At 48.9% G+C, this 12,871-nt stretch overlaps 3 protein-coding genes across 3 annotated transcripts; 2 read left to right on the plus strand and 1 right to left on the minus strand.

Annotated features, from left to right (window-relative positions):
* Positions 1-698: 698 nt before the first annotated feature.
* Positions 699-1,587, plus strand: F5891DRAFT_981591 (uncharacterized protein; the record flags this gene model as incomplete). Its single annotated transcript, XM_041377132.1, has 4 exons — positions 699-776; positions 799-851; positions 909-985; positions 1,460-1,587. The coding sequence occupies 4 exons, from the start codon at positions 699-701 to the stop codon at positions 1,585-1,587; spliced, it is 336 nt and encodes a 111-aa protein (XP_041224254.1).
* A 197-nt stretch (positions 1,588-1,784) lies between these two features.
* On the minus strand, positions 1,785-3,486 carry F5891DRAFT_1041926 (FAD/NAD(P)-binding domain-containing protein). Its single transcript, XM_041362080.1, has 3 exons — positions 3,193-3,486; positions 2,679-3,133; positions 1,785-2,631 (listed from the first exon to the last, which is right to left on the minus strand). Exons 1-3 carry the CDS (start codon positions 3,333-3,335, stop codon positions 1,823-1,825), a joined length of 1,407 nt encoding a protein of 468 aa, XP_041224255.1. The 5' UTR covers positions 3,336-3,486; the 3' UTR covers positions 1,785-1,822.
* Positions 3,487-4,810: 1,324 nt separating this feature from the next.
* F5891DRAFT_1174007 (cora-like Mg2+ transporter protein-domain-containing protein) lies at positions 4,811-6,696 on the plus strand (the record flags this gene model as incomplete). Its single annotated transcript, XM_041365648.1, has 9 exons — positions 4,811-4,927; positions 4,954-5,109; positions 5,162-5,238; positions 5,288-5,376; positions 5,426-5,509; positions 5,557-5,595; positions 5,651-5,922; positions 5,973-6,344; positions 6,397-6,696. 9 exons carry the CDS (start codon positions 4,811-4,813, stop codon positions 6,631-6,633), a joined length of 1,443 nt encoding a protein of 480 aa, XP_041224256.1. The 3' UTR covers positions 6,634-6,696.
* Positions 6,697-12,871: the final 6,175 nt, after the last annotated feature.

Here is a 12,871-nt window from a genome sequence, read left to right on the forward strand (position 1 = left end):
TGAAGGCAGTCATCATCAGCAAATTAGGGGGTCAAGCAGAACCAGAGCATGGCAGCTGCACTGAGCAAATTCTGTTTCCGAGCTGTGCTGCAGTATGTTCGCTGGAAATAGCTCATTCTGCATCAAGCATCAGTGTGCCGATGTCACAGAAGCCTTACCAAGACTGCATCACTTGACGCGGCCTTGGGTCGCCTCAAGTCTCAATCAGCAAAGCTAGCCAGAAATGCAAACTGAATACAAAGATGAATCTTTAGTGAAGCTGCCAGCGAAACAGTCGCATGACATCCACGGCAGACACGGCCAGTAGAAACAAGGCAAGGGTCACAGAATAAAACAGCTGTTCTTTACTAACGGCACGCAAATAGCATAAATGGAGCAATTTAGATTTCCAAATTACAGTGTAAAGTGCTGTCAAGAGATGGATTCAGAGATGGTTCAAATCAGTAATTCATATGGGAGAACCCACATATTATGAATTATATTCCTAACACCACAGGATTCCAGGGACGGCAGGTTCTGATGCAATGGTCATAATCAATTGGACACACTCCTGCAGGTTCTACCAAAATTCCGCCACCTGACAGCAATAACAAATTTTGCCAAATAGATCGGAATTGTGCCCATTAGTATACGCAGAATATAAAAGCTGACTGTCATTGTACAGTATCCTCAGAGATGTTATTCAAGATTCCCCCCAGATGATTCCGTATCGCCTTGCACAGAAAATGGGTTTCTCCCTACTCGCCGTTGTTGTTGCTTTGACAGCATCTATGTCTGTCAGTGCATGTGCAAAAGTAGGGCAATTATGCGAAACAGGCAATTGCTGCAATAACTTGGTTTGTGCCGCTAATGTGAGCAGGTCGCTGTGTAACAAGGATTCAACCGCATGACTCACCTGTGCCCCTTAGGGAGGAGATTTGGTCTGCAGGACGCGGTCCTAGCCTGCTTAAAATGAATCCGGCAGCTCAAGCGGCATGTCGCGATAGTGAGTCATGTTTCTGCTTTCGCAGCTTCGCTTTGTTTTGATGATGCCAATACCTAGTTCAGAGCCAATCAGTACAGTACAGTTGTTTTTGGAAATAGTTCGTCCATGTATCACATACAACAAGTTGTGTAGTAAATGCAGATTGCTGCTATGACATGGTTTGTGAACCTGACGTGAGTATGAGCAGGTCAATGTGCAACCAAAAATTCAACCACATAACTCACTCGCGTGCCTTAGGATACAGGAGCCAAGGTCTGCATGACAATTCAAAATTGAGCCAGTAGCACGAGTAGCACGTCGCGACATGTTAAGCTCGACCAACCTGGCTAAGTTATATAAGGATGGTCGATCTCGGAGAGAAAAAGCACTGAGTTTGAAAACTTGCAGTTGCCGATTGTGCCAGCGGTACTCCGATTCATGATAGTCTCCGTATCTATTACTACTTACTATTCGTGCATATATTCAATTGTAAAGATTGTGGCCTTGCAACTACGGATTGCGAGACCAGCTTTGTTCCACAGATGTCCCTTGCTGCGCTAGATGCACTTGACAACCTTTCGACGGATATCCTTGAGATGTATCCTGGCGCCAGAACATTGTGAACTCTTTTGCCCCACTCGATTTTCTTGCAAAAGAAACGAGTTGTGTCGACTCAGGTACCTCATATCATTGCTTGCATCAAGACACGTTGTTGTCAGAGCTGCGACAGGCACTGGCAATGATCCTTTCATTGTTCTCTCCTGACGAGATAGCAATCGCCGTCATACCATTACAGGCATACATTTCTTGGGCATCATTGCTTCAGAAGGACTTACTATATCACGTCAGTAGTTCAGTCTACGTTGCATTGTCATCTATCGGCATTAGTCTCTCGACGCCAGCAGAAACAAACAAACTCTCCATCTTCGTCGCATACATTGCAAACCGTCTCTCATCCTGCTCGTCATCCCATCTTGCAAGCACCCTATCCAACCCCTCATTCGCCCTCACGACATCCTCCCTGAGACCTCTCGCATACTCCATCTCATAGCGGCCCAAGAAATGAAAATTGATCAAGTTGGAAGGGTTGTCAGATTCTGAGCGCTGTTCTGCTAGGGTACGGAGGCGGCTTTGCTCGTATACGAGTCTGGCTTTGGGAGTAGGGGGTATCTGGATCAGCCCTGACCATGCAAGGGAGAGCCAGGTGCTGGTGAGGTCTGCGAGGGTGAAGGGGATAAAGGAGGTGGGAGCGCCTATGAATGCGAGGGTGGGGTTGTAGGCGTAGAGTATTTGGTTGTGGAGGGAAGGGATACGGGTGGGTACTGTTGTGCGTGATGTTAATGGTACAAGTGTGCGAGCGTGGGTCTGGGGGTCCGGATCTGGGCGAAGGACGCGAAGGTAGGGTACATGCGGATAGTAGCCTGTTCCGAATAAGACGATGTCAATATTTTCGATGGCGGTTCCATCTTGAACATGCACAGTTATTTTGTCGTTGTTGGTGGTAGTGTAGCGACTGATGGGGCCGATGTCTTGAATGCGGGTGTCGGGTAAGGAGGGAAATACAGAAATTTGGCGGGTGGATCTGTATATTGGTGTTTGGGCTACGGGCGCAAGCTGAGCGGCCATTTCGTTTGCAGAATTTGCATTTCCGATGACGAGGACACACTACAGGAATGTTGGTTTTTCATGGAATATAAGAAGGGAAAATTTGACTTTTCCTTGTGATCATCATCTGGACCTGTCCAATTGATGGCGTGCTGGACTTTGTTGTGTTGTTGCTGCTGCAACTCTCGAAGACCTGGTACATCTGGAAAATGGGAGTTATCAAACCAAACGGTAGTGATAACCACCGCATCCCAAGTTTCTTCCAGTACCAGATCACCTTTATTCCAATCTTTCATGCGGACCGTCCATCCACCGCCCTCCACCTCCTCCACTCCAGTGACCTCAAAGCTTAAACGTATATGCCCGTTCTCGATGAACGGGTGCGCAAATTCCTTGAGGTAGGTGTTTGTCTCTGCTAGCGTAGGGAATGGCTGATGTTCTCTGGGAGGTGCCGGAAAAGGGTGTTCTGAGAAGGAGAGAAACTCGGGTATGACATTGCCTATGAGACCAGGGTATGCGGGTGTGGACCATCGTGAGCGATAATTGGAGGCGTGGTTTTGATACCTTGTAGGATGGTTTTGTACTGCAGACTTTAGGTGGGCTAGAGTACGTGATGGACATACCAGACGCCGCCTATGTCGTCACGTCTTTCGACGAGCTGGACTTTGGTGAAAGTTCCGTGGTGGAGACAGTTACGGAGCGTTATGAGCCCGCATGGTCCTCCACCAATGATGAGCAGGTTCTTTGGTCGGAGAGCCATTTCCATTTCAAGCGCGGAAGTTTCACCTATTAGATGGACTGCACATATGGCAACTGACAGCAAAGTGCCGACACAGCAACATACATTATTCCCGACTCCCACAGTAGTGGGGGAGGGTTTTGTCTGCTATGATCTATCCTCGGTACCCTCGTCTCTCGTCTTCTTTGAGCTAACACTGAGCGGGTCAAGGAACATTCACTGTACTGTCACTAATATTTTTTTACGTATGTATTTTGCAACAAACGTGCCGTTCAAAAGCATTCAAAGTTCTCTACCAAATCGTGCGTGGGAAAGTAAGTCCTCCCGTAGGAAACTGAGAGACCAAGCAGAAGCGGTAGAATAAAACTAGGTATACAAAAAATGATCGACGTTGAGGCTGTATACCATGCACATGTTCACCGGAGCTCAGTCCCTAATCAAAATTGAGCTTTGTCCGGCTTGACTTTAGCCTTCCTCATTCCTTGCAGTCCTTTTGGTCTTGGTTAGAAGCAGTTTCGCAGCCGAAAACTCATTGAGCGAAGGCAGCGGAGAATCTGCATCTGTCCTGCTGCCATGGACAGGTACCATAACCTTGAAGCGCGTCAGTGTAGCGCTCGAGTTGAACTGGTAGTCCAATTAGGCGAGTACAATTCAGGGTGAGCGCTGAGCAGCAAAGCGATATATTCGGCAAAAAACGCCTCATCAACGCGACTGTCGGAACTTCTTTAAATTACGGTAAAGTTCAAACTCACTTTTAGTTTTTGACGCCTGCAGGGCCTTGATCGAAGGGGCTTTCAATTTTTTTTGGAAAACAAGGTGCATATTACTTTCCACTGCTCTCAATTCAAAGTATCTTGAAATGTTGCATTCAGAGGCCTGGTTGCTGTTCTTGTGGAAACTTACTGCCCTATTCAATTCATGCGGTACGCGTTCGAAAGGAGCACCACACCTTGACCGCGTTCCAGAGCGCCTATTGCGCTCAGACAAAGAAGGTGACTACTTGCCGCTCAGATACCTCATGTATCTCAGGGTGCATTCATAACTGAGGCCCTTCTAGGTTAGTGGATGAAGATAAGAGGTTAGGCAAAAGGATTCTTTGCAGGAGGTTCTGATTTCTGAGTGCTTCTTGTGGGAATGGTTTGCCAATAGCCGCTCATATCTGATGTGTTAGTCATGCTGCTGACCCGTGCACAATGCACAGGACAGGTTGAAGCATGGTGTTCATCGGTTCCTTGGTGTGCTGACATGATACCACAACCAGATATAAATTCAGAATTCATGCGGGAATGAACTGACTCCAACTCAGCCGCATCATGACACACCACACAAAACATTCTAATGCTCCTCGAGATATATAAAAAGGTACAGCTTTGCTACGTGTAGTGCCTGATCCCATGTAAGTTTTGTTCATGTCCTCTTTGTTTCTCTGGTTTGACCGGATTATACTCTTCCCAGATACCGACATGCGGCACCATCGGGACCATGGCCATGGATGAACTTGGATGTCGACTCTGACTTGGCTGCCAGTGATACGACCGTCATGGATTAACCCTCACTGCCCTGGCTGGACTACCCTCAGAACAAGTTCAGGAACTGGACGGCAGATCCAGTACAGCGAAGTGAGATGTTTGAAAAATGTTCAAAGAATAAATCTAGCACTATTTACTGGATGGATGTGCGTGACTCCGAAGACGTCACCAAGAGGTTTACCGTCCCAGATATGGGGGAAAACGACCATGGTACTACAAAAGTGCCGATTGAGGACCCCCAGAATAAGTTTTGGAAAATGTTAGAGCAGAAAGTGAGTCTCATGTTAAAGTTTGTATGTCTGTTAAATAAGATGGGTTTTGTAGCGATCAGAGGGAATCCGAGTGGGAACGTTGTTTGTGGATGATTTGACGTCACTGGTCTTACGCATGCTAGGGACAAGGTATATGGCGTCTTTTACTTGTCTACATGCTCTGAGACCTCATACATAGATACAACATCGAACCATTCTTTTTCACGTCCTCCCTCAATTGGATACCCTCACGATATCAGGAAGCGCCTCGTCATGGAGAAGGAGATCGTAAGTCTAAACCTTGCATTTTGAGTCACATGGCTAATGTGAGTAATAGATGTCACTATCACCCTGCCATTTTTACGATCACAACAGAAATCACAATCGCCAACTGACCCTAAACCATTGGATTCCAAGACTAGTGAGTGGTTCATCACCTGCTATAGTCATTTGATTTACCTCCGGCAGATACCCCGATCGATATCCAAGCTCCCTTTTCGACAGGCGGTATGTCTATTCATGTCCTCACATCAATACATTCACACTAAAATGACCTTGCTAGGTGGCCACATGTTCTTCATTGATCTCCTCGCAATCCACATGGTCCGCGGGAAAGAAAGCACTATCATCTCCTATCATCCCGAATCTACAGGGCAGCTAACATCTGCGAAGCACCTCCGCTCGCTCATACAGCTCGTGGGGAAAAGTGTGTACTGGCAAAAAATATTTGACAAGTCCAAAGACCCGACATTTCTCTTCCTCGCATTTTTATGGTATGCGCTATATGAATGGGACGAGTCCCTTGATTCGCTGTACAGCTATGTTAGCGAGCTGGTATGTGGCTCTCGCGCAGCATGGAAGTAATGTTACTCAAGCACATCCAGGAATTACAAGTACTGCATCTGGACAATATCGCACTCACACATGACCTTCATGTTCTTGAAGTGCGTCTTTTACACTATCAATCACTCCTCCATGGCTTTGAGGTATCAGTAAAGTTTATCGAGACGAACCCCAATCCGGCCATGGAGGTTGCCGCCAAAAAAGGGCGTATGGAGTCTGGTGCACTTATGAAGAAGGAATGCAAGAATCTACTCAGCGAGATTGATCGTCTGGAAAGGCGACAGAAGATGCTGAGCAGTCGGCTGAAGAATGCTATGGAACTTGCATTTGCGATCGTCAATACTGAGGACAGCAGGCGGATGCAGAGGTTCACATACCTCACGATAGTCTTCCTACCAGCGAGTTTTATTGCGGTAAGCCTAGAATTCTTATGGACAGATCATTTCTGATTGCGTATGTCCTCAGTCTATCTTTGGGATGAACGTTATAGAGATCAACAATGGGACACAAACACTCACTCACTATGCGGTGGCCACCGTTGTGCTCACGCTTTTAACGATTTATATCATCATCATGCTTCAGAAACAGAACAGCGTCCACAGACGCGAGGCTACCTTGCTGCAGCGCGCAGTGTGGCCCATTCTCTCTCTACAACATGTGTGGGTGTTACAGTACAAGAAATCGCTAGATGACATGGCATGAGGATATGGATTCAAACATATACATACTCACAGTAACATACCCGTAAAATATTCCATGCTACATTCACTGTTTTTGGCGGAAAGATCTGGAGCCTGGAAACCACATTTCCAGTTGTCGCATTGAGACGGGAAGAACCGACCTCAGGCCAAAACGCTCCTCACAGCCTTGATTGTGGAAGGTGTGGAATGTCTTAATCCGATTAGAGCACGGCGAGATGGAAAATTGAGTGTGTCGCTACTGTTCGGCTGCCAAGCTGTGGTGATAACAAGGTACCAGCAGTGTAACGTAAAAAAACCTTGTCAGCTCTGATAAATAGTAAGTAGTCTCTAGAAAATACTCGACTCTCCAAGCTTAACTCTACTAGTTCTAAGTTCTTCAATAAATGATAATCGACTGAGACCTTGTAAGAAAATATGAGCATAAAACCATACACACATCGGTTTTATCGCCCGAAAGTTGCCCGAAGCGGTTATTGCCGCCCAAAATGTGTCCTAATTTGGTAGTTTTCAAATATCAACATTTTCTGGCCAGCCTCAGCAGCAGCCTCACCGGTGCTCCCTGCTCCTCCCTGTAGAAGTTGCTACTAACATCAAAGGGGTTGCATACTAGCTACAATTCTCTGTGCCTCGTTTACAGGAAAAAGAGCGAAAATAATAGTGGGACTCACGGTAGGTTTTGGGAAAATCGCTAAAGGTCGCTAAAGCCCGCTAAACTCGGATAAAGCTGGGCCGAGCGCCCACCCAACACGCGCAAGACATGCGGCACCCTTCGGCATGACGGCGGACTTCGAAATTATGCCTGCTTCTCGACCACCACGTCCTCGTCGCTCTGCGCGACTCAAAGCCTTGCACACTTACTCGCGGAAGGTCGTACCCACCATGGAACCCACCCAGCCACATACCACTCGTGGGAAAGGGAAAGCTCGAGGATCGCGAGTACGTTCGACCGCTAGTACTTGTACTAGCGGTCAAGACCAAGCGCGCGCCCCCAAATTCAGTGTCCAGTGGCAAGCTGACCCTAGGCGCACCGAAAAAATCATGGAACATCTTCGCACACATCCTGCTGACTGTCGCGTCCTATTCTACTCTGACAATAAGTCGCACGCTGACGGTGATCGCCCCTCGGCCAAAGACAAGGTATCCATTTGCCAAATCATCGCAAAGTCTGTCTTTGAGAACGATCCCGAATATGCGAACTACTATCCCGACGATCCTGAAAGATTCTGTGACTCCACAAACAGCCATATCTCTGGGTGAGTGCCCTCCTATTTTTTTTTGTATGTATGTAAACTTATCTCCTTTACAGCCTGAGGAAAAAATATCGTGAATTCCACGATAAACTACATTCGACGGGCGCTGGCGTCATGCCACTTGATGAAACGACTGCAGCAAATTTGCACGGTACGTGCTTTGTTTAATTTAATTTTACTACTGACTATGTTCATAGCGCAAATCTTGGAGGAATTCTCCTGGTATGACGACCTCGCTGCTATCCTTGGGGGGAACCCAGCCCTGTCCCTCAAGACAATATCATCGGCCCCGGGGGTGGACCATGCGTCCAAATACTTTTCCCTCATGCAGGTGAGCACTGCCGGTAGTGCGTCATCCTCTTCAAGCGCTCGATATGGGGGCTATGCGCCTAGCGCACAGCCCCCTCCTCCCAGTGCTCAGTTTGGGGGCTGGGCGCCTTGCGCCCAGCCCCCTCCTCTCAGTTCCCAGCCCCCTCATCTCAGTGCCCAGCCCCCTCCTCTCAGCGCTCAGCCTGCCCCCCATTCCAATGTCCTTGGCGCTAGCTATGGCAGCTACGTCCATCACCCTGGCCCTAGCGCCCTGCCTCACTATGCGCCTAGCGCCCACCCTTCAGCGCCCACCCCCCATCACATCCAAACACCTGTCCCCCACTCTCATCCTGGCCAAGGCCAGCTCTTTTCCCCCCTCAATCACGAGGACGGGGGAATGGACTACGACGACGACGACGACGTGCGCATAACTGGGTCCCGTGTGACGGCTGATTACGGCGAGAACATCACGGACCTCAACAGCCCCCCCAGGTGCCAGTCCACCCACAAACGCCAGCTCCCCCCATCCACCCCATCGCCTTCTATCACCCCCCCTCCTCGTACCGAATTCAAACTCCCCGAGAAGCCGCAGACGATGCCGCGCGATAGCCGCGCTGCCTTTGCCACCCCTGACCCTACGAGACGCGTGAGCGGGGGGTCGCTCAAGCCTCTGTCGGGGTCTTCGCGTTCGCGGTCGACACCGACATCGACGCCGTCAGTCTCGATGTTGACGACTCCGACGTCGCAGTCCGCGGGCTCTGAGAAGGGGAAGGGTCGGCCGTCGAAGAAGGCGCGCTCGGACATCTTGAGCCAAGTTGGCGCCATCACCGATGAGATCGGGAGTATCAAGTCGGAGAAGTTGTCCCAGGTCTCTCGCGAGGAACTCAAGAACGATCGGTACATGGCCAAGCTCAATCTCACCCGGCAGGAAAACAAACACCGGTTCCTCCAAGCTGAGCGCCAGGACGAGCGCATGGATGCCGCCACCGTCCATCAATGTTCGCAAGAGGCGAAGGACACTGAGATCCGCCTCCGCGAAGCGGAGGCCAGGATGCACGAGTCGTCGGCGAAAGCGCATGCTGAGGAGGCAGCATTGCTGCGCCTCAAGATCCAGTACCGCCAGCTCACAGGTGGGCCTTGAAGGTTCGCGCGCTGTCACAATGTATGTCATCATTCCAATTTTAGTTATATTTGTGTGTCGCGTCGTGTTTTGTCTTTCTAGTTCTGTTGTTTGACATTCCTGTAGCTACTCTTCTACCTATCATCATAGTATGTTGCCCTGTTGCCCCCTTCCCTCATGTCATGTATGTAGGTCTTGTTAATACTATATGTTGAACTTTATGTGCTGTGTGATTGATTGTGTGAGTTCCCTATCCTTCTCGGCGCTGTGCTCTCGACGCGGGGCTATCAAGTAGTAGGTCCATCAACTTCACGCGGGAAGCCTGACCTGGTGTGCCATCATACAATCTGTCACCAACCACCTGGTTACCATCAGGGGCTTCAAACTCCTCATCTATCATGCCTCTGCCCTGCTGATGGGCCCATGCTACTGTACCAGTGTCCTCATTCCATCCTCGAGCTTCTTCTAGCCTAATGATCATGTTATGGAGTATTAGGCAGCATTGGATCCAATGAACGGCCGTACGAAGGTCATTTTCTGAATGGATATTCCGTCGAAGGTCCCTAAGAGATTGAAAGTGTCCTTTGAGAGCTGCAAAGGCGTGTTCTACACGAACTCAGATCTAAATAAATTTTAAATCAGAAATTAACTGCAACAGAAAAAAATACAAACTGAAGAAAGGTGATAATTAAATGTCCTCTGATTGTTTGTGAGCCTGCCATTGCGGGGTTTCTTGAAAGGGGGGATGCACCAGGGCTCCAGAGGATATGCACTATCTGCCCAGACCCAGTGGTCGTCAGGAAGAAGTGTGGCGTGTTCTCGATAAAGGCGAGTGGCCCTGAAAGCATAGGCATCATGGACACTTCCAGGGTGACCAAGAGCGTAGTCGACTATAAGAAGATTATGGGGCATAATGATGGCCTATAACTTAATTTAATTACAAACAGGAGACAGACAGGAAGGAAACACACCTGACAGCCAAGGGAATATCTTGACTTCCTATCAAAAAAAACTTCACCGTGAAAACCAGGCTTCTGATACACATTAATTGTGGAGCCATCCACAGCTAGAATCCCATTCTGCCACTCAGGGCAAACAGTTTTGGCTGCATACTCCCGGGCGTGCTGGAAATCCTCTGAGTCAGGAGGAGGGAAACTCATGAATGCATCATGCTGATCAAGCAGTGCAACCATAACACGGTTCGTACAATTCACAACTGATCCAACGCTAATACCTGCCCACTGGGCCACATCCTCCACCGTTATGGCATTACCGTAGTGGCCTGTGCGGTTGAGAAAAATGGCGAGCTGGATAGAGACGGGGAGTTGGGAATTGTGTGAGTTGTTGTGAAAGATGGGATGGTCAGAGATTAAATCCAGGATGTCATCGAAGATTTCAGGCTCGACACGTAGCTTCTGCCGAAAAAGGTGGGGACGATGTTCCCCAAAATGCACAAGGAGGTGCAGCTGACTGGCTCGTGGCATAGGCTCGTCAGGGCAGTGGAGTATACGTGCCTTTTCCACCTCATCCCGGAGAGCAGCAATCTGGTCTTGAAGGCGGTTATAACGAGCTGTAATACGATCAGCTTCATCGCTGGATGAGTCGAAGTCTGATTCAGAAAAGTCGGAAAGGAATGGTGAAATAGGTGAAGGAGGTGTGATAGCCATGATGCTCATGAAATCGCCAAGTTCCGAATCAGAAGAGGGGCTTGAGAGAGAGTCCATACTAGAACAGGTATCTTGCACTACGTGCTCATAAGTGGCCCTGGCTACGGCAAGCGCAGCCATGTCAAGGTCATGCAGTATCTGTGCACGGTTGCTTGGACGAGGCATAGTGAGGTTCGAGGGATCAATTCCCCTATTTTTGCGCTGGCTGATATGATGTTGGTTACGGCGGAGTTTAAAAATTCGGGAATTTCCGGTCAAGTCCAGCTCACAGCCTAGGTCAAGCCTAGATGCACCTCATGACCTACATCCACGACATCAACGACGACCACGGGTGCACCAGCTCCACAGATCTGTGCTATCCCTCGACGATCTGCCAAACAAATGTGTTCTACTTTCACCATTCACACACGTTCTTATCCAGGCTCTCATTTGCAATCTCCTCCGGCACAAAGACTTTACTATCGCCGTCCTCACTCCACCTTGTTCTCCGTCTTCGTGGCGGTATGCAGATCTTCGTCAAGACCATCACGTTGGAGATGGAGTCATCAGACACCATCGACAACGTGAAGGCAAAGATCCAGTTCTCCGTGCTCTCGGCGTCATATCTTACGATCCACAGACTACTTCTCGCTGCTCTTGAACGGAGAGAGCTGGATGGTCCTCTACTCGCTGGTCTATTCCGCATGCTGTTCAAGAAGTTGACGAGGGATGTTTACCGTTATCTCCAGAAGGTACGTCACTCTGTCTAGTTGCACATTTCTCTATGCTTATTATTTCATAGTGTGTGGAGACGCACAAGGAGTTCAATCTCTCGCTAGCCGTCAAGCATCAAACAATTACCAACGGTCTCAATCACACTGGAGGTGAGTCATCCGGCACTCATCATCCTCCTTCACCCGGCACTCAGCCTCAGCTTCTTCCCCCCGGCACGCAACCTCAGCCTGCTCCCTCTGGCAGTGAGCCTTATTCAGCTCCCTCCGGTGCTCCCCACCTACGGCATGCACCCTAATCTCAGTGGACTTCGTTTATTTTCACAAATTTATTGATATACGTCAGTTCAAATACAAAGCGCCTTGGGGGGATCTACTTTATCACTACTCCTCACAAGTACATATCTCGGATTGCCTACTCTATCTAATTTACTCATTTTGTGTATCACAACCTTTGAAAATGCACAAGTGTCGTTTCTAACTCCGCTATTGTGCCGATGCGCGCCGAGTATTATGTAGCTTTTCAGCCGCTGTTTCCTGCAAACTCGACCCGAGTTTAGCGAGCTTTAGCGAGTTTCCCAAAAGCTACTGTGAGTCCCACTAATAATGGACTTGTTATGTAAGTCCATGCTTGCCGAGCGGTGAGCGAGGTCTTCACCTAAGTTTTTGCTCGTACCTTGATCCAAACAATTTGGGAGTGGTAATGGGTCACTCATGACCGTGGAAAATTAGAGTAACCATGATTTTTCCAACGATACATACTATCCCTTCCGGTGCAATCGGCACCCCAGGGAAGTCAGCAGGTCACACATTTTGGCAGGAAAACGTTACGCTTTTGTTACAAGTAGTCACATTCCGTCACACCAAACCCTGCGAAAAAGCGTGACTGCCGACTTCTGTGGGGTGCCGATTGCAGTGGAAGGGTAGTATCTAGCGCGTCGTACAGGTGAGGTCACCGGCACTGCCTTCCACCAAAGCTTTTGCACAGGCGATGCGGTTGTCACTGGGCAGGCACCCAAATTGCAATGCGCACGACAGAGGTACATCAGTCACTGTCAGTAGTGTACGGTCCCTGCAGTCAAGGCAGACGTTCAGCACTGCCATGTTTGTATGTCGAAAAAGTCGCAGCGATGCTTGTATGGACAGTGTACGACCGCTGCGATACCACTACTGCTTCACAAGT

This window comes from Suillus fuscotomentosus (assembly GCF_016647785.1).
Source record: "Suillus fuscotomentosus strain FC203 chromosome Unknown F5891scaffold_37, whole genome shotgun sequence".
In the NCBI taxonomy this organism is placed as follows: domain Eukaryota; kingdom Fungi; phylum Basidiomycota; class Agaricomycetes; order Boletales; family Suillaceae; genus Suillus; species Suillus fuscotomentosus.

Coding starts and splice junctions, on each gene's coding strand:
- F5891DRAFT_1041926 (XM_041362080.1), bottom strand. CDS start 3,335: ATGGAAATGGCTCTCCGACCAAAGAACCTGCTCATCATTGGTGGAGGA. Junction 3,134..3,192: donor GACGACATAGGCGGCGTCTG/GTATGTCCATCA, acceptor CCATCCTACAAG/GTATCAAAACCACGCCTCCA. Junction 2,632..2,678: donor AGATGATGATCACAAGGAAA/AGTCAAATTTTC, acceptor CAACATTCCTGT/AGTGTGTCCTCGTCATCGGA.